This window comes from Ranitomeya variabilis, chromosome 8, assembly GCF_051348905.1.
Source record: "Ranitomeya variabilis isolate aRanVar5 chromosome 8, aRanVar5.hap1, whole genome shotgun sequence".
NCBI lineage: Eukaryota > Metazoa > Chordata > Amphibia > Anura > Dendrobatidae > Ranitomeya > Ranitomeya variabilis.
The window spans coordinates 211,700,096-211,720,156 of NC_135239.1; the positions used below are offsets into that span (position 1 = coordinate 211,700,096).

The 20,061-nt window shown below is 45.7% G+C and overlaps 1 protein-coding gene across 1 annotated transcript; it reads left to right on the top strand.

Moving 5' to 3' along the window:
• Positions 1–160: 160 nt before the first annotated feature.
• LOC143787766 (protein SSUH2 homolog) lies at positions 161–17,025 on the top strand. The gene is made up of 13 exons (XM_077276790.1): positions 161–510; positions 5,847–5,914; positions 6,650–6,808; positions 7,549–7,627; positions 7,784–7,913; positions 8,028–8,088; positions 8,492–8,616; positions 8,696–8,758; positions 8,991–9,070; positions 11,445–11,537; positions 11,771–11,876; positions 11,953–12,060; positions 16,188–17,025. Exons 2-13 carry the CDS (start codon positions 5,851–5,853, stop codon positions 16,326–16,328), a joined length of 1,209 nt encoding a protein of 402 aa, XP_077132905.1. The 5' UTR covers positions 161–510; positions 5,847–5,850; the 3' UTR covers positions 16,329–17,025.
• Positions 17,026–20,061: the final 3,036 nt, after the last annotated feature.

Sequence of the window (20,061 nt, forward strand, 5' to 3'; positions counted from 1 at the left end):
GGAGTGGGTGATAAATACAGAAGTGGAGCATATGTTTCTATTATACTTTTCCTCTAATTGTTCCACTCCTGGTTTTGGCTACAAATACTGATGTAAAATACTGACCAAATACTGATAGTGTGACGGCAGCCTTATAGTGGCGCTCCGCACACATGACGTCATGGAGGCCGACAAATCAGAAGAGACGACGGGAGAGTCCCCGATTCTGGTCTCGTAGCCACAGGCTGCCGCCATCGCTGCTGGACCAGGGTCCTGGGAATATTTTTGCTCAACTTTTAACATTTTATCGTCTCCTAACCGATGGGCTGCAGTCTGCGCTCTGTGTGGCCGGTGTACAGTCCTGCACCATATTATCCACTCCTCCCCTCTCCTAGGATAGGAAATTGTGCTGGCACTCGTATAGTTAACAGGGTGGGTCTCCATTTAACTCAATATCCCCCTGAAAAGAAAAAAGCGAAAACAAGTGCAGCAGATCCGGATCTGGGGCTGGAGGAAGATCCACACTGAGGGGTAAGATCAGCTCCCAGTATATGGGTTATGAGGAGCCGGATCCCACCGTCCCGGGGTGGTCTTATGTGGGCACCGCGCCCTGCACCCACTTTCTGGAGACCTCATCTTCGCTCCCCCATTAATTTCTGCTCAGACTGTGCATTGACTTATTATTTGATTATTCAGTAAAATCTCATCCACTCTGCTGCTATTGTGAAACATTGCGGATTCCGTGTCTGCAAAATTTATAGAAAATCCAAAGAGTTTTTTTTTTTTTTTAATGTTGCAGCCAAATGTTTTATTTGTACAATGAGCCCCCCAAAATCTCCTGCAAAGGAAACGTCCTAATGATCCAGGGGCTAAGGGGGCCACATCCATCTCCTGCCAGACGCAGAAAGGGGGGCATTACATGAGCTCTTGGACTACACCGGACCCCTGTGGCCTCACCCCGACCCCTGCTCCCTGTGTCCGCCCCTCTAAGAGCATTATTACTGATTTGTGCAACATTGTATCAATTTGCGCCGTGTTCTGTGAAGATTTTGTATCTCGATGTATCAGATCTTGTTTGATTCCACAATGACGTGATACAAAGAATCCAATCTAGATAATGCATTCCCTTACCCCACCCATCCCCCCAGACCTTCCTCACATTCCAGCTCTGGAGAGAGGGGCCATGAGGCTTCTCTGCCCACAGTGGGGGGATCTTGGGGAGAGTTTCTGATATCGCATCTGTTGCTCTTTATTAGGTCTGGTTTAGAGATACAGTAAATTTCCTGGTGATCTCCTTATCTGTAGTTTTACATGGGACTGCAAGCAGTGTTGTGCCTCAGTGTTACACAGTTTCTCCTATACTTTGCAATGTTAAACACGGACAGATGGCACCCGGACTGTACTCTGATGCCATCCACCAGCAAAGTCTATGAGACTTCAGAAATCTCATGCACACGTTGGATTTCTTTTCCTGACTGATTTAGAAAACTGTGTTTTTGCAACCTGCAGCCTGTCACTACTTTTAGCGTTTTTTCACCCATAGAAAGCAATGTGTAAGTGCGAAAATACAACAAAAAATGCAGGTATCGGGATTTTCTGTGTGTTTGGTGCAAAAACCTTATGGAAGTTGTATCATGATTTTTGGGGGCGCTAAACTTTATCCACAAGAGACAATATAAGCAGCTTCTTTACTGCCAAGATTTCCTGCAGGAAAAAACGCAACAAAAATGCAACGTGTGAACATAGCCTAATGATGATTTAGGACTTCTTTTTTTGCACCCCCTAAGATTCCTGCACCCACAGTGTCTGGGTATTTCCAACCTGAGGAAGTTGGTGTCAAACATTTCTGCTTATGGAGATTTTGGGTTTAGATGCTCTGCAGACTATTGTGCACAGTGAGAAGTTTTGCAGGACGCCCCCTTGGAGATGCAATGGTTCTATGATGTGGGGGCACATTGGTGTGGGAATACTCATGCCAGGGGCGCGCATAGGGCGGCTATAGTCTATGGAGCAAGAACCCCTCAGCTTGTAAGGAAGCTATAGGGGCGCAGAGGTAGCAGTCACACCTGGACCCCGCGTCTGAGGACCCCTCTGCTGCACACAGGGTGGGCCGGGGCTGGTACTGCTTCTGCCATGTTCGCCAAGAGCTCTGCACCTGTGCACTTTGTATAGATGTAAATGTCAAACCCCACCAAGGATGACATCTGCGAGGACTTTGTATGTTCTCCCCGTGTTTTGTGGGTTTCCTCCGGGTTCTCCAGTTTCCTCCCACATTCCAAAGACTGATAGGGAATGTAGATGATAAGGACAGTAAGGATGTCTGTACAGTGCTGCTGAATATGAAGGTGCTATACAAGCCAAGCATAGCAATAAATAATGTCTCTGGAGGTTCTCAGCACTGACTGATAACAGAGAACAATAGACTGCATGGAGCTGGCACAGGTCAGTGTGATGCTTCCTGTGACTCCTGAACTCTGCTTATAATGAGCTAATTTTTTAGTTTCCCAATCTCTGTGTAATATTGTGACACATTGTAAATTCTGCTTTGTCTGCTCTACTCACATCTAAAGCTGCATTAAAAATGTTCATGTCCCAATATCAATCAGCGGAGCTTAACGACAAATCTGGAGAAGTAAGAGAATGTGTGAATGCTGCTTTGGCTGTGATTGGAGGATGAGACCTGATAGACATAGTATGGAGATGTTATCAGACTGCATACAGGAGAAACTCCGGCTCTGCAGGATCTGTAGCCGGACCCCCAGTAATATGTGCCCCTTATGGTGGTTCCTGGGGGTCCCATCAGGCATCGATCCCTGGGTGTGCCCCTCTGCAGTGGATCGTTCTTTAACCCTCCGGTGTACATGCAGATGTACGGCCATCAATAACTGTCAGTGCCGCCATTGATCTATGTGTGGTCACATGACCAATGGCCGCGGTCGCCCTGATCATACAGCGATGTAATTCGCCAGTTATCAGTTTGCTACATTGTATCCGTCCTGGAATCCGCTAAACTTCAGGCTGATACATTGTATCAGGACAGGAGAGATCTGTGCTGATCAGTTCAGCTCCCATTGTCTGGACTTGATACAACTGTAACAATCCTGCAGCTGTGAGAAGTGTTCGGTCTGATGGTTTCCGCCTCGCCACATCCACTGTGGATTTCGTAGATTAACTTCATTAGTTGTCGGAAGAATCCGTGCCTAAATCGTGACAGAATCTGCAATGTGTGAACACGGCTTTACTGCGTGTCTGTGTGTTGGGCACAATATTGGCTCTGACAGTCGGTTCATGAACCAGGAGGTCCAGGATGAACAGACTTGGAAAATGTTGTAGTGACTAGAAATGGCGCGGCCACTGTGATCCGTAAGTAGAGCAGCGCCATTACCAGACGCAGAACACCGCGCTGACGCCCAGGTCCATGAGGACAGCTGAGCCCAATGTGACAGGACTGGAGCCTGCGCCATCAGGTCACGGTAATGTGATCGGCCTCATGTAAAGGTTATGTATTTATAGCCGGGCACAGAAACTACACACCGTGCACAAGTGCCGGACACAGACCCCTGCGCAGTGCACCGCTGCCACCAGTCGTCCATGCAACTTCTCAGCCGGTACAAGACGAATGGCCGATCCCATAATGCAGGAAAGCTGAGAAAGCTGCCAATGTGTCACTGCTCCGAGGATGCTGGGGGTTGTAGGTCCACGGCAGGCGCAGGAGAGGCGCTAAGTGCAGGAATGTGTGGTTCCCATTCATCTTCAGGAAAGACTGCAGCAAGATTGTACATCTGCAGTCCTATGTAACAAGGGATAACTCTGAGTACAGATAATGTAGTAGATGTCACCTGCAGTCCTATGTAACACCACAGTTAGCCCTCTGGTCCCCTGTAGTGCTATGTATAGATGATTACACCCTCTGCACCCTCTGCTCTATCTGATCTCTTGTTCTATCCCTCGGCCTCTTAGGGTACGTCTCCACGGTCCGTTTCGCCGGCGGGATCGCCGCAGCGGCGAAGCCGCTCGGCGCTAAGCCCCGCCCCCTTTCTGGGACGCGATGGTGCCGGATGTGTTAACTCTTCACATCCGGGATCATCGCCCCCCTCGCCATAGGGCCCTGTGATATGCCTTGCGGGGACGCTGCGTCCCCGCAAGATGTACGGACATGCTGCGTTCTGAAAAGACGCGCAGCATGTCCGGAGTCGCAGGGCCTCCGCGTGCGGGTTTCCACGCATAGTGGAGACGGGATTTCATAAAATCCCCTCCACTATGCTGGAACATCTGGACGCTGCTTGTTTGACGCTGCAGCGTCAAACAAGCAGCGTTTACGTACCGTGGAAACATACCCTTACAGGATTCCGGGTTTGGGAGGAATCAGGACTTTTACAAAGATGAATTGATGAACAAACATTTCAGGAGAAACTTTACATTTTTGCTTCAGGTCACCTTTATAGGTTGTGGGTAGATCAGAGATGAGCCATAACTGCAAAGAAAAACACATTGTAAAATGTCCTATGACATTCTATGATTTTATACAGCCTCCACTAGGGGGAGCTCACTACATACAGATTTATACAGCCACTACTAAAGGGAGCTCACTACATACAGATTTATACAGTCGCCACTAGAGGGAGCTCACTGGATAAATATTTATACAGCCACCACTAGGGGGAGCTCACTACATACAGATTTATACAGTCGCCACTAGGGGGAGCTCACTACATACAGATTTATACAGCCATCACTAGGGGGAGCTCACTACATACAGATTTATACAGCCATCACTAGGGGGAGCTCACTACATACAGATTTATACAGCCATCACTAGGGGGAGCTCACTGCATACAGATCAATACAGTCACCACTAGGGGGAGCTCACGTGATACAGATTTATACAGCCACCAATATGGGAAACTCACTACATACAGATTTATACAGCCACCACTAGGGGGAGCTCACTGCATACAGATCAATACAGTCACCACTAGGGGGAGCTCACTACATACACATTTATACCTCCACCAGTAGGGGGAGCTCAATGTGTACAGATTAATTCAGCTGTATAATCTGGATGCAGTGAGCTCCTCCTAGTGGTAGGTTGCTGCTAACTTTATTAATTACATCAGGATTACATAAGAACTATATCTAAAACATGGGGTCCTATTAACCGCTTTACAAGTGTGGACCCTAAGCTAGGTCAAAAATCCCTATTCTTTCACAGCGGCCATAAAAGTAAATCAGTAACGGCCCCACACTCTATAGTCATATTTAGTACTAATCTCTATACAGAGACCATGTATAACAGTAGGATGTCTGTACTTAGCACAGGGACATTGGGGCCCCTCGGACTGCAGTGTCTGGGGGTGACGGTAACCTGTTCACCCCTGTAGCATATGACCTATATAACTGACACTGTATCTTTAGGCTTCACAAGTCTGAGCACATCCACACTTTTCGTAAAGTTTATTGCGCAGTCAATGTGCGGAAATCTGATATGAAATCTGACGAGTCTCTGGGGAAATCCTGCCGGAGTCATAATAAGAGCAGAGAATGTGAAAGCTGCCAAATATCGCTGTTTTTCCGGACAATGGATCCGGCACCGGGGAGCATGATTGACACGTTATGTGTAAACCTAAGAGGGTCTGGTGGGCTATCTACTTACATCTGCATCAGTGAAACAATGTAACAAACTTTTGCATAAAGATAACATTGTAACCATTAATAATTGTTTTCATGCAACAGAAAGTTGTTCCCTGGTAGCAGTTTTCTGATTTAGCTGTGCGCCCCCTGCTGGAGGCACATATAAATTACATTCTTCCTCATTAAAAAATAATATTTGTAAATTATCATTTACTTCTTTTTTTTTTTTCAACCAGAAACATGGATATGCCAAATTATGGACAACCTGCTCCCCCTTTCCAGCCAGGATACCCCATGAATCCAGGTAATGTCTTAACTGAAGGATACATGAGGAGGTTTTCATAGGAATTCAGAATGCAGATTGCTTTTTTTTTTTTGGAAATTTTACAACATTCAATGAGTTGCAATAGTTTTCACTCTATAGACAGGCAGTGAAGTAACCTAAGTGCAAAACCAGACTGTTAAGTGACCACGTAGACACACAGCTCTGCATAGGAGCTGTATACCGCAAACAGTAAATGTTACAAGGGGTTGCCTAGTCTTTTTGGAAGTGCACTGCTCCTCTGTCTCCTGCTTGTTGGAAGGTGCTGCACTCTTGACTGTTGGGACCGGCGGTATGGTTGCGGAGCGCGTTCCCAGGCTCGCCAGCACCGGAGCAGCACAGGGACACCAAAGCTGCAGCAATCCTGCCACCTCCTGAGCAGCGTTGGCCGGTAACCTAGGCAACGAGCTGTAAACTCTACAATTAAAAATGCCTTTGTTCTTAAGAACGGAGCCAGTTTTTATTAAGAGGTAAATGGCAACATTGCTTGTTTTTACATGCACTGCAGCACTTTGCAATTTTTTAACCTAGTTTGCGACCACCCCTTATAATGACCCTTTTTGTAAAGTTTTCCATTTTGTTATTTTATTTGCAACAGAGGGAAAAAAATAAATTAAAAACATCTGTAAAAGTAGCACAGCGTGTAATACAAGATCCTCCACAACTCTAAACCATTAAATGACTGCAGATGTTCCTTCTCTTTTGCCATCATTGCAGCGATGCCCTCCGGTGTCCCGTACCCGCCCGCTATGAACCCTGCCGGGGCTCCAGGCTATTACCCCACAGTGAACACAAATGCCCTCGCCCCTCAGATTGCGCCTTACCCTCAGTTTACCGGCATCCCTGGCTATGAAGGATTGGCCGGAGACGGCAGCCGTGAGTAATGGGACTTCATTTACTATTTTCAAGTATTTTCATTGCACAAGTCTGTATTTACTTAAAAATGTCTTCAAGAGGTTTTATGTATCGAAACAATGTCTGCGTCTTTCTTATATAAATTGTGTGTTAATTCCTTACTATCTAAAGATCTCTGCAGACTGTCAGTGAATGGCGTCGTTCTCGGGGACTTTTATATGGCTACGTTCCCACAATGAGTATTTAGCAAGTTTTTTAAGCTGCAGATTTTCTGCACCCATTAAGTAAAATTAATTACTTTAATTTTCTTGAAAATCTGAAACCTCAAAAACGTACTACTCATTGTGGGAACGAGGCTTTAGAGAATAAATTCCCCACACAGACCTATCATTTCTCACAGCTGAGGGTTTGTTACACTTGTATCCAGTCTATAATATGTTCAGTGAGATTCCATGCTGATTCCAATACAGATATGTGAACATGAATACATTGTATCAGTCTGAGGTCCACAGTGTTGAGGCCACAGAGGATTCTCTAGTGTGGATACAACTTTAACCAGAGGTGGACGTAATATTAGTGCAACTGAAGAGGTAAAGGGCCACAACCACCTCCAAAGCATTTCTATTGTACTTTGGGCCCATACATTGTCCTTGCACAGGGGCCCCTCAGCTGTGAGAAGTATCAGGCAGATGTTGGTTACGGACAATAGTTTCGATCTCTTCTTGTGTAATCAGGGTTTGTCTCTTTTGTTTTATTTCCAGATGGCAAATTTCTCCCTCCCCCGCCTCCTTCTGGACCAGAACCCGGCAATGTACCCGCTCCTACAAACCGGGACTGGTCGTAAGTGGCAGCTTTGTTACAGTGTATCACTTATATTCTGCGGAGAGGTTGTGCCGTCAGCAGCGGAGGTGGCCATGGATGGAATGGGACACATGAGCCTATGTCGCTGAGATCACCTCTCTGCACCGCTGATGGCTTCTTTTTTTTTGTCTGCAGGATTCCAGCCATCAGCCAGGAGACGGCCAAGCGGGCCCTGCTGGACTACGCCAATGAGCAGTGTTGTTATGGGTCCTCCCCGGCAGAAGAGATGGAAATTACTCAGCTCAGTCCCCACAACACCTACCGGGTCAGTGCTGCCCCCTAGCTGTCTGTCCAGGCACTCGCTCCCTTGGAGTTATCACATTCTTTGTACTTTGTTGCTCCCAGATTACTTATTGCTTTTTGTTTCCTTCCCCTCTAGTATCGCCTGGAAACATTCACAGAGTCGCGGTCGTGTGAATGGGTGTCTAAACCTGTGACTGGTTAGTGATATCCGGAATATGTTGTATATTGGCGATTGTCACCCACATTTACACCAGTGCTGTGTATGGGGGCGCAGTGTCGGGGACGCAGACTGCCTAGTTCCTCAGGTTGGTCTCCGCCACACACTGACTTCTTCCTGCTTGCAGCCTTTTTATGTAATCTGTGGCTCTGTAGTGCCATCTAGTGGCAGTAGATAACACTGCAGGGTTGTGCAGAGGATAACATAGCGGAGTGAGGCACCCCCTTACATATCAGTAGAGGTGATCAATACTTTGCCCTTAAAGAGTTTGGAATAATTGGTTGTTGTTGGCTATAATGGTGGCCATATTGGTAGTCGGCCAGTTTCCAGTCTGCACGTTCTTCTTGCCCTCTGCCTATACTATTATCTGCATTTTCCTGCAGGGGACACCCTCGACTCTCCTGACAAAGGTCCGGCCCCTCAGCCCTGGGAAATCCACGTGAAGACGCCAACCCTTTTCCATGATGAAACTGAAAAACTTCCCATTCCTCACACGACTTCCAAGAAGGTTATTACAGTCCGGCAAGGAAACCGATATAGCAATCAATGGAGATAAAGGAATATAATCCTCTGCTCTTGTCTTACAGTCCTGCCAAGAATGCAACGGAAAAGGCAAAATCATCTGCCAGAAATGTAACGGGAACAGCCGGGTGAGCGTGTGATGGTGTAGTACCACTGACCGCCAGCAGAGGGCGCTGTTATATACAGGGGGGGGGGGGGCAGAAGGAGGGAGACATCTGCCCCAGGGTTGTTTGTTATTGTTAGGCCCCTCTGTATTGTTCTGGAAAGTGTCCTCTTTATGTGGAGCAGTGTTGTTACAATGTATCAGAATAGAGCGGATTCAGGCTGAATATGAATATTTTGTGTTTCCTCTGCTTTTAGGTGAAATGTGACGACTGTAATGGATCTGGGAAGCGCTCGGCGGAGGAATGTATGAACTGCAGCGGGACAGGATCTATCGGGTATGTAATAGATAGATACCCGTCCTGCAGAACATGTTATAGATGGTGACTTACAGCTGACATTCTTTCTTATGGAATCATTCACTTTTCCCGTCTTTTCCATGTGGCCCAGACCAACACGACAACTTCTCCGGCCAGGACTGTTCTAGAGAGATTATAACAAAGACTCATTTAACTTCTGACATTTCTAGCTCCGTCCCCATATATCCCCATCCTATTAGTACCCTAATATTGAGCCGCTGCCCCATATAGTAATGCCCACCACTGTGCCCCTTACATAGGAGAAATACCTTCTTTCTAGATTATAAAATTGCCCCCTAGAAAATATTAGTGCCCTGTGCAGTTGCCCTAGAAATACACAGTATGATTGGCCCACAGCTCCCCTATACACAGTATGATGGGCCCACAGCTCCCCTATATACAGTATGATGGGTCCACAGCTCCCTTATACACAGTATGATGGGCCCAGTGCTCCCTATACACAGTATGATGGGCCTACAGCTTCCCTATACACAGTACGATGTCACCACTGCTCCTCTATACACAGTATGATGGGCCCACTGCTCCTCTATACACAGTATGATGGGCCCAGGGCTCCCTGTACACAGTATGATGGGTCCACAGCTCCCTTATACACAGTATGATGGGCCCACTGCTCCCCAATACACAGTATGTTGGGCCCACTGCTCCGCTATACAAAGTATGATGGGCCCACTGCTCCCCTATAATACAGTATGATGGGCCCAGGGCTCCCTGTACACAGTATGATGGGTCCACAGCTCCCCTATACACAGTATGATGGGCCCAGTGCTCCCCTATATACAGTATGATGGGCCCACAGCTCCCCTATACACAGTATGATGGGCCCACAGCTCCCCTATACACAGTATGATGGGCCCAGGGCTCCCTGTACACAGTATGATGGGCCCAGGGCTCCCTGTACACAGTATGATGGGTCCACAGCTCCCCTATACACAGTATGATGGGCCCAGTGCTCCCCTATATACAGTATGATGGGCCCACAGCTCCCCTATACACAGTATGATGGGCCCACTGCTCCCCTATACACAGTATGATGGGCCCAGTGCTCCCCTATATACAGTATGATGGGCCTACAGCTCCCCTATACACAGTATGATGGGCCCCACTGCTCCCCTATACACAGTATGATGGGCCCGCAGCTCCCTTATACACAGTATGATGTGTGCACAGCTCCCCTGTACACAGTACAATGTCCCCACTGCTCCCCTGTACACAGTATGATGGGTCCACAGCTCCCTTATACACAGTATGATGGGCCCAGTGCTCCCCTATATACAGTATGATGGGCCCAGTGCTCCCCTATATACAGTATGATGGGCCCAGGGCTCCCTGTACACAGTATGATGGGCCCACAGCTCTCCTATACACAGTATGATGGGCCCAGTGCTCCCCTATACACAGTATGATGGGCCCACAGCTCCCTATACACAGTATGATGGGCCTACAGAAGCTCCCACATTATATAATGACCACCATATTGGCTCTCAAGCTGTATAATGGCCTCCACACTGAGGGTCCCCTACAATAGTCCCTACAACGTATGAAGCCCCCGCAGTCACATCACAAGTTTTAACTGAAATAAAGCCCTGGTCTGGTCACCTAATCCGGCTCATGACGAGTCCATCAGCAATGTCCGGGCGACGCATAGTGTGGAAGTCATCATGTCGGGACGCTGACGTTCTGCTCTGGCGCCTCGGCGGTCGTCCTGCAGACCTGAGGCTTAAAGCGACCTGCGGTCTACAAGACGGTGGGCAGTAGTGCACGGAGATCATGTCTCCCCGCTTTTCCTCGCCCACTCACACAATACCCCCCATCCTCTCACATTCACCCCACAGTGACCGTGACGTCTCTACATTTACTGAATCTAATAAATCCCATCCACCCCGACCGATGATGTCTGCGATCCGGGCCAGGAAGTGTGTAGATCACCCACGCGGGGTCCTAGTGCCCACCTGGGATTCAACTCAGTCAGTTTTTTTTTTTTTTCTTGTGAGCTCATTTGATAAATAAACTCTATGACAACAGTATGTGCCCCCCCTCGATCTGATCCATATGAAGGAGCGAGAACCTCGAGGTTTTGCTGCTGGAGTTTCCGTAGTGTCTGTGGTGTCTTCTCTGATACCGGACGTTCCCGTTACCCCCAATTAAATTCTATATAAACTGTTCTCGTGCCCCTCAGCCCAAATCAGATTCCCAATAATCCCCCCCTTCCTCCACCGCCATAATTGAGTTCCTGTGGGGGTCACATACTTTCCCCATATAGTGCATGTCAGACCATATTCTGCAATATTTCACTTTTACATCCACTTACTTGACATTTATCAATTTGCAGATGCAAAACCTGCAACCAGAGCAACGTCCAGACGTGTCCGTGCTGCAACGGGAAAGGACAAGTGATGACGTTCATCGAGCTGACAGTGACGTGGTGAGGACCTGGCCGGCGGAGCGCGGCTAATAACACTGCCGCTGCAGATCCATCAGGTTGAGGCCAAGCTTACAAAGCTGATAACAGCGGACAATAGCTCTGTCTAGAATCAACATCTCCCCAGCCTTAAATGGCCGATAACAGGGGACAATAGCTCACATTCTGCTGAAGAGAGACGAGTGGTGAAGAAGGAGCAGATCGGAGTTCACGATGGATTCTCATTGTAATTGCAGGAAGAACAATCTTTACGAGTTCATCCCCGATCATCGATCAGAATTCCAGACCGATCTCTTCAAGAAAGTGACTGGAGAGAAGATATACACGGACGAGCAGACACTGGTGAGCAGCGCAAATAGAGGACGGATCTGTGAGTGTCTTCTGTTAGACCAAGGGTAAATCTGTGTGTTCTGCGCAGGTGCCGCCGATCGTGAATTTCCCTGACCTGTCCATAAACCAGGCCTCTCAGACCGCCGTGCAGCAGCATTACTCCCAGTATATGGCCACATGTCGTATCCTGAAGCAGGTGAGAACTGCGCGGCAAAGAAAGGGATCAATGCAGGATTAATCACACACTGCTCCTACGTGCAAGAAAATAACTACTATAATACTGCCCCCTATGTACAAGAAAATAACTACTATAATACTGCCCCCTATGTGCAAGAAAATAACTAATATAATACTGCCCCTATGTACAAGAATATAACTACTATAATACTGCCCCCTATGTACAAGAATGTAACTACTATAATACTGCCCCCTATGTACAAGAATGTAACTACTATAATACTGCCCCCTATGTGCAAGAAAATAACTAATATAATACTGCCCCTATGTACAAGAATATAACTACTATAATACTGCCCCCTATGTACAAGAATGTAACTACTATAATACTGCCCCTATGTACAAGAATATAACTACTATAATACTGTCCCCTATGTACAAGAATATAACTACTATAATACTGCACCTATGTACAAGAATATAACTACTATAATACTGCCCCTATGTACAAGAATATAACTACTATAATACTGCTCCTCTGTACAAGAATATAACTACTATAATACTGCTCCTATGTACAAGAATATAACTACTATAATACTGCTCCTATGTACAAGAATATAACTACTATAATACTGCTCCTCTGTACAAGAATATAACTACTATAATACTGCTCCTATGTACAAGAATATAACTACTATAATACTGCTCCTATGTACAAGAATATAACTACTATAATACTGCCCCTATGTACAAGAATATAACTACTATAATACTGCCCCTATGTACAAGAATATAACTACTATAATACTGCTCCTATGTACAAGAATATAACTACTATAATACTGCCCCTATGTACAAGAATATAACTACTATAATACTGCTCCTATGTACAAGAATATAACTACTATAATACTGCTCCTATGTACAAAAATATAACTACTATAATACTGCCCCTATGTACAAGAATATAACTACTATAATACTGCCCCTATGTACAAGAATATAACTACTATAATACTGCTCCTATGTACAAGAATATAACTACTATAATACTGCTCCTATGTACAAGAATATAACTACTATAATACTGCTCCTATGTACAAGAATATAACTACTATAATACTGCCCCTATGTACAAGAATATAACTACTATAATACTGCTCCTATGTACAAGAATATAACTACTATAATACTGCCCCTATGTACAAGAATATAACTACTATAAGGCCGGGGACACACTTAACGTATAAAAAAACGGTCTGTTTTTCACGGCCGAGAATCGCACAAATGTTTCAAAAACAGTGATCCGTGTGCAGTGCGAGGATGCAATTTCCTCGCATCAAATGATCCGTGTGGCATCCGTATGCCGAGATTTTCTCGCAAGCTTGCAAAACCGACATCTAATGGATTTATGTGCTCAAATGTTCGGGAAAACATATATACAGTATATATATATATATATATGTCATTGTGACACATATATATATATTCTGTATTTAGATTTCAATCAGCGCGATATCTGTGAACAGCCGGTAATTCAATTGCCGGCTTTTCATTTCTCCTGCACAAACCCGACAGGATATGAGACATGGTTTACATACAGTAAACCATCTCATATCCCCCTTTTTTTTGCATATTCCACACTACTAATGTTAGTAGTGTGTATGTGCAAAATTTGGCCGCTGTAGCTGCTAAAATAAAGGGTTAAATGGCGGAAAAAATTGGCGTGGGCTCCCGCGCAATTTTCTCCGCCAGAATGGTAAAGCCAGTGACTGAGGGCAGATATTAATAGCCAGGAGAGGGTCCATGGTTATTGGCCCCCCCCCGTGGCTACAAACATCTGCCCCCAGCCACCCCAGAAAAGGCACATCTGGAAGATGCGCCTATTCTGGCACTTGGCCACTCTCTTCCCACTCCCTGTAGCGGTGGGATATGGGGTAATGAAGGGTTAATGCCACCTTGCTATTGTAAGGTGACATTAAGCCAGATTAATAATGGAGAGGCGTCAATAAGACACCTATCCATTATTAATCCAATTGTTTGAAAGGGTTAAAAAACACACACACACACACATGATTTAAAAGTATTTTAATGAAATAAACACAGCGGTTGTTTTAATATTTTATTGCTCTCTCATTCCATTTTCAGACCCTCACTTGGCAAAACAATAAACACACAACATACATACCCTCTCTGATGAACTGTCACGTCCCACGAAGTAATCCATCTGAAGGGGTTAACTAATATTACAGGCAGAGCTGCGATAATCCACTCGCTCGTGCCTGTAATCCCCGGGTGCTGAAAGGAAAGCAGTGATCTATACTTACATTCAGTCGCGGTGATGCGCCCCTGCTGGATGTTCTCATGAACTGCAGCCTGGGAACTTTTCCCCAGGCTCCAGGTCATATGAGGACATCCACCAGGGGGCGCATCACCGCGACTGAAGGTAACTATAGGTCAATGACCTACATTTCATTCAGTCGCGGTGATGCGCCCCCTGGTGGATGTCCTCATATGACCTGGAGCCTGGGGAAAAGTTCCCAGGCTGCAGTTCATGAGAACATCCAGCAGGGGCGCATCACCGCGACTGAATGTAAGTATAGATCACTGCTTTCCTTTCAGCACCCGGGGATTACAGGCACGAGCGAGTGGATTATCGCAGCTCTGCCTGTAATATTAGTTAACCCCTTCAGATGGATTACTTCGTGGGACGTGACAGTTCATCAGAGAGGGTATGTATGTTGTGTGTTTATTGTTTTGCCAAGTGAGGGTCTGAAAATGGAATGAGAGAGCAATAAAATATTAAAACAACCGCTGTGTTTATTTCATTAAAATACTTTTAAATCATGTGTGTGTGTGTGTGTGTTTTTTAACCCTTTCAAACAATTGGATTAATAATGGATAGGTGACATAATTGACGCCTCTCCATTATTAATCTGGCTTAATGTCACCTTACAATAGCAAGGTGGCATTAACCCTTCATTACCCCATATCCCACCGCTACAGGGAGTGGGAAGAGAGTGGCCAAGTGCCAGAATAGGCGCATCTTCCAGATGTGCCTTTTCTGGGGTGGCTGGGGGCAGATGTTTTTAGCCACGGGGGGGCCAATAACCATGGACCCTCTCCTGGCTATTAATATCTGCCCTCAGTCACTGGCTTTACCACTCTGGCGGAGAAAATTGCGCGGGAGCCCACGCCAATTTTTTCCGCCATTTAACCCTTTATTTGAGCAGCTACAGCGGCCAAATTTTGCACATACACACTACTAACATTAGTAGTGTGGAATATGCAAAAAAAAAGGGGATATGAGATGGTTTACTGTATGTAAACCATGTCTCATATCCTGTCGGGTTTGTGAAGGAGAAATGCAAAGCCGGCAATTGAATTACCGGCTTTTCTATAGAACACCGCTGCGTATTTCTCGCAATGCACACGCATGGTCCGTGTGTAATCCGATTTTTTTCTCGCACCCATAGACTTGCATTGGCGAGTCTCGGCCAAGATACGCTGACAATCGCAGCCTGCTGCGAGTTCCCTCGGATCCGAAATACGGTGGAGAAAATATCGGATGATGGGAGCTGCACCATAGATTAACATTGGGCCGAGTGCTATGCGATTTTTTATCGCATAGCACTCGTCCGTATTACGGTCTAGTGTGACCCCGGCCTTATACTGCCCCTATGTACAAGAATATAACTACTATAATACTGCCCCTGTGTACAAGAATATAACTACTATAATACTGCCCCTATGTACAAGAATATAACTACTATAATACTGCTCCTATGTACAAGAATATAACTACTATAATACTGCTCCTATGTACAAGAATATAACTACTATAATACTGCTCCTATGTACAAGAATATAACTACTATAATACTGCCCCCTATGTACAAGAATATAACTACTATAATACTGCTCCCTATGTACAAGAATATAACTACTATAATACTGCCCCTATGTACAAGAATATAACTACTATAATACTGCCCCTATGTACAAGAATATAACTACTATAATACTGCCCCTATGTACAAGAATATAACTACTATAATACTGCTCCTATGTACAAGAATATATCTGCTATAATACTGCCGTCTATGCTGTCTTGCTGTTACAATGTTCTGTGTTTCCCCTCAGAGACAGGTCATCGAGTTGCTGCCGCTCACTAAGGTTGAGTACAGCTGGAAGGGGAATAACTGCAGCTACTTTGTATATGGGAGAGAGAATAAAGTGGAGACTAAGGATTATCCGGCCACTTGCTGCTGCGTCATTCTGTGAACGAGAACTTTTTACTTTTTTTTTTTTATTTTTAACCTCTTAATGAAGAATCTGAGAATGTAGGACTGTGATCAGTCGTCCCGTTATTGCCTCTCTGTTATCAGACACTGCTGTATACTCTGTAGTGTTCTGGCAGGTATACAGATGTATATTATTATACGTGACCTCTTGTGCACAGTGTGTATTATACTTTTTACTGTTTCGGCTTTTATTGCTACATTGTATTTCCAAGCAGTTGGTAATTTCTATAGGAGACAGCGGTGACCTCCGTCCTCCACTGTGACTGTGTTTACCTTGTTCTCTGCTTGTCACAACACTTTTCTAGAGTCCTGAATGGTTAATATTGGTGCCGGATTCCTAGTTCTTGCAGAAACGATTGTAACAAAGAAATGGCAAAGTATCATTGTGACAACACGACATAATAGCACTCATTGAGTTTTGCTGGAACATTTTTTTTTTATTTTTTGGGAAGTGCCTTTTAACTTAAAGGGATTTTCCGGGTTCATGCAGGGATGTAATATTATATAATTGGATGTATGATTAGATGTATCACTGTCAGTTGTTTCTAGTTTGTGCTTGTTGCATGACTGTATGATGCGTCATCACCGGTTACTGTATCCTGCATCTACGACCGGATGCCGATGGTTTATATACTTTATTCTGTTACATCTTATAATAAATGTTACTTTTTACCATATGATCATTTCTGTGTTTTGTTCCTGGAAGAACCCAAGTAAACTTGTGCCGATGATGGAGATGCCAAACTCCCACCTTCCCCATTGTTTCCTTTATACAATTTTTCTTTGTGTCGTTTAAGAGTTCTGGTGGCTTTGGTCAAATAAGTGATTTAGGGTTTTTCTAGCCAAGTATTAGAAAAAAATGGTTGTTACAACATCCGAGAGCCCATACATTGATGTATTTCAGCCCTATTGAAGTGAATGGAGTGGAGTTGCAGTACCACACGTGACCTGCGCACAGGAGAGGAGCTGTTTTTAGAGGAAAGTAGCCATGTCTGAATAAAAAGTAAACATTGAAGCTTCTCCTGGGGGTCCGCACACACACCGCAGACTGATGCCGCGGGGGGTTTTCATGGATCAGTAGACTTGTTTGGGTGATGCCAGTAAGTGAAAAGACATGTCTGTGACTTTTTGCAATGGGTAATGCCATGAGGAGGCCGTCATACCAGTCCTGCTCCCGGATTACGGTGGGATGTAGCACAATGCGTCTTAGCCGGACCCCTCTAGTTTTCATTCATGGGACGTTATTGGTTGGTGATTACACAGGATCCTGATGATTTATACATTCAGTTGCAGAACCTTCCTCAGATGACCATTACTGACCTCAGTGACAGCAGCCGAGGATGGAAGTGTAAAAGGTCAAATTTACCCCTGTCCAGCTTAAACCTGGGTATAGTTTGGCCCAGCCCAGAGTATACCCCGTGGATATAAACTGTCGCAGGCCAAACTATCCCCCCAGGTTACAATATACCCCTCTAATCAATAATACCTTGTAAATGGGATAGAGTTTAGATGTCATTTTTCAATAACTTAAAGCTGACTTTCACGTAGCGGGAAGTATTTGTGTTGTTAATCACATGATGTAGATTGATCTGAAGATACAATGTGACAGGTAATGGACCACGGTCAGTACATCTGAGATGACACTGGTGTCCAGTAAGATCAGTGCTTTTACCATAGAATGTAATTGTAAGGAGATCTCCTCACTTCACTGGTTTTCTCAGCCTGGCTCTGATTGGCTGAACAGTGTGCAGATCTCTTTCTATCATCCTCAGACACACAGCGGCTTGTAATGTGTAACTACTGTGAAGTGCGGACGGTTCTTAACCTCATTAGATCTTTCTGGAAGTCTAATATTTTTACTTATAAAAGTTTTCCTGGTTTAAGTAGTAAAAATCTATGTGTTTAGAACATTAAGATTTAAGTGAGTTATCTTCTCACATCACTTAGCTGACAAACCTGAACCCCCAATAAGATGTTGAAAAATGAAGTAATTCTTGTGCATATGACTCAATGCTGCTGATATCAAGGCAGGTATGAAATGGCGTAGGCTGCTTTAACCCCCCGGGTATAGTGTGGATTCGGGGTACACTATGTCCTGTTACACCAGGATTTCTGCACGAGACTCAGACTCCGGATCAAAGAAATCCAGAAATGTTCCACATTTTTCTTCCATTTTCCTTATTCACAAATCAGTGACGTCTCCATCCGGTGCCTACTGGAGCGGCTCCCAGACGCAGGGCAGCGGGGTACTCGAATCTGGGTCTCTCGGTTCTGAGGATGTCACGGTGGCCCGACCCGGTCCATGGTCCTGCTAAGGGGTGCCCAATTAAAGATGTAGGTGGTGGTGTAGGTCGCAGTAAATTACGAGGACACAGGGTTGCAGTCTCTTTACCTCTTTACTGAAGGCTTCGGGGTCCGCAATCCAGAGCACTGCTAACAGGGCTGGCTGAGACCGGCCGGTCCGAAGGCACATCCAGAGTTCCCTTTGCAGGTGGGAATCAGTAGCCTTCCTACTAGCGCCTGTGTGTTGTAGTACCTCCCTGCTGAGCACCACGGGATAGTCCTCACAACTGTCGTGTCTGTTTCTGATGTTCTTCTCCGTCCCCCAGATGATTTGGCTAGGACGCACCCGTATGACGGGGTAGGCCTGGAGCTATTTTATAGGGACCCTAGAGACGCCCCTCTCCCACAGTTGCCTCCGTTGTCTTCATTAGGTGATTTAGGTGAGACAGCCAACCTATAATTAACTGTCCTGCCGTTGGTTTGAAGTAATGCGTAGAGCCCAATACTTCCTCGGCGTTCCGGCCACCGGCTACGCGCCTCAGTAGGATGTTGCTGATCTCGGGGCAGACCCTCCTCCCAGTGTTATCTCCTAGTGCTGTGATCTCGTTTCTCACTTCTCCACAATATACTTCGCTTCGTGTCCTTTCTTAGGATGCCGCAGCAATGAGGTGCAGGCGCGGCTCCGTAACGATCTGTCCTTTTCGCTAGGTCTCTGCCAGGATCCCACCCCTGACAGGGAGCCCCCTGGATCTTCCCAAGCAACGCTCTTCTCTCACTGGATGTTACCTGGGCAAAACCCAGTCAGCTTCTCCCTAACTTCCTATCCAGCCCCCAGTTTTACCCAAATGTGAGGAGTGGCCTAATACATAGAACCCTTAGCTCCCCCTGGAGGCCGGAGTGTGAAGTGTATTGGTGTCTGTGATACCTGGTCAGGTGAACTCCTTTAGTGCCATCAGACGTAACATCACTCCCCTTAGTGGCGGGGCGACAGTACTGCAACGACCAGGACTCTGGGGCGCTGCACTTCCATCATCCATTACTTTTTCCTTTATTGTGTTGCAATTTAAAGGTTGAGTATTTTAGGGCATTTTCAGGGGGAGTCATCCAGTGAATTGGGGAGAGGGGTATCATATTGCTACTATAAGGTGCCAACCCCCCATGATAGAATGTCCGCTGGGGTCAGAGGTCTTCTTATGTACAGTACACATTATTACTGATGTATAGGTAACATGGCAGCTGGTGACTGATCACTGCGGTGTATTATCACTGGGCATTATCCAATCGTCCCTGACAGTCTCTGGAGGGTTTGGGGTACAGATATTGTAATATTGAGTTATCCGCCTGGATATTTGTGTTATCTAATAACCAAAGACAACATGTGCTGATTACACATCTGCTGATTACACACTACTCACACAGGCAGCACTGCT

Bases quoted from the DNA above. Each gene is read 5' to 3' on its own strand.
- LOC143787766 (XM_077276790.1), top strand. From the start codon at position 5,851: ATGGATATGCCAAATTATGGACAACCTGCTCCCCCTTTCCAGCCAGGA. The intron at 11,538-11,770 runs GTGAGGACCTGG...TTGTAATTGCAG, and splicing joins ATCGAGCTGACAGTGACGTG to GAAGAACAATCTTTACGAGT. The intron at 11,877-11,952 runs GTGAGCAGCGCA...TGTTCTGCGCAG, and splicing joins ACACGGACGAGCAGACACTG to GTGCCGCCGATCGTGAATTT.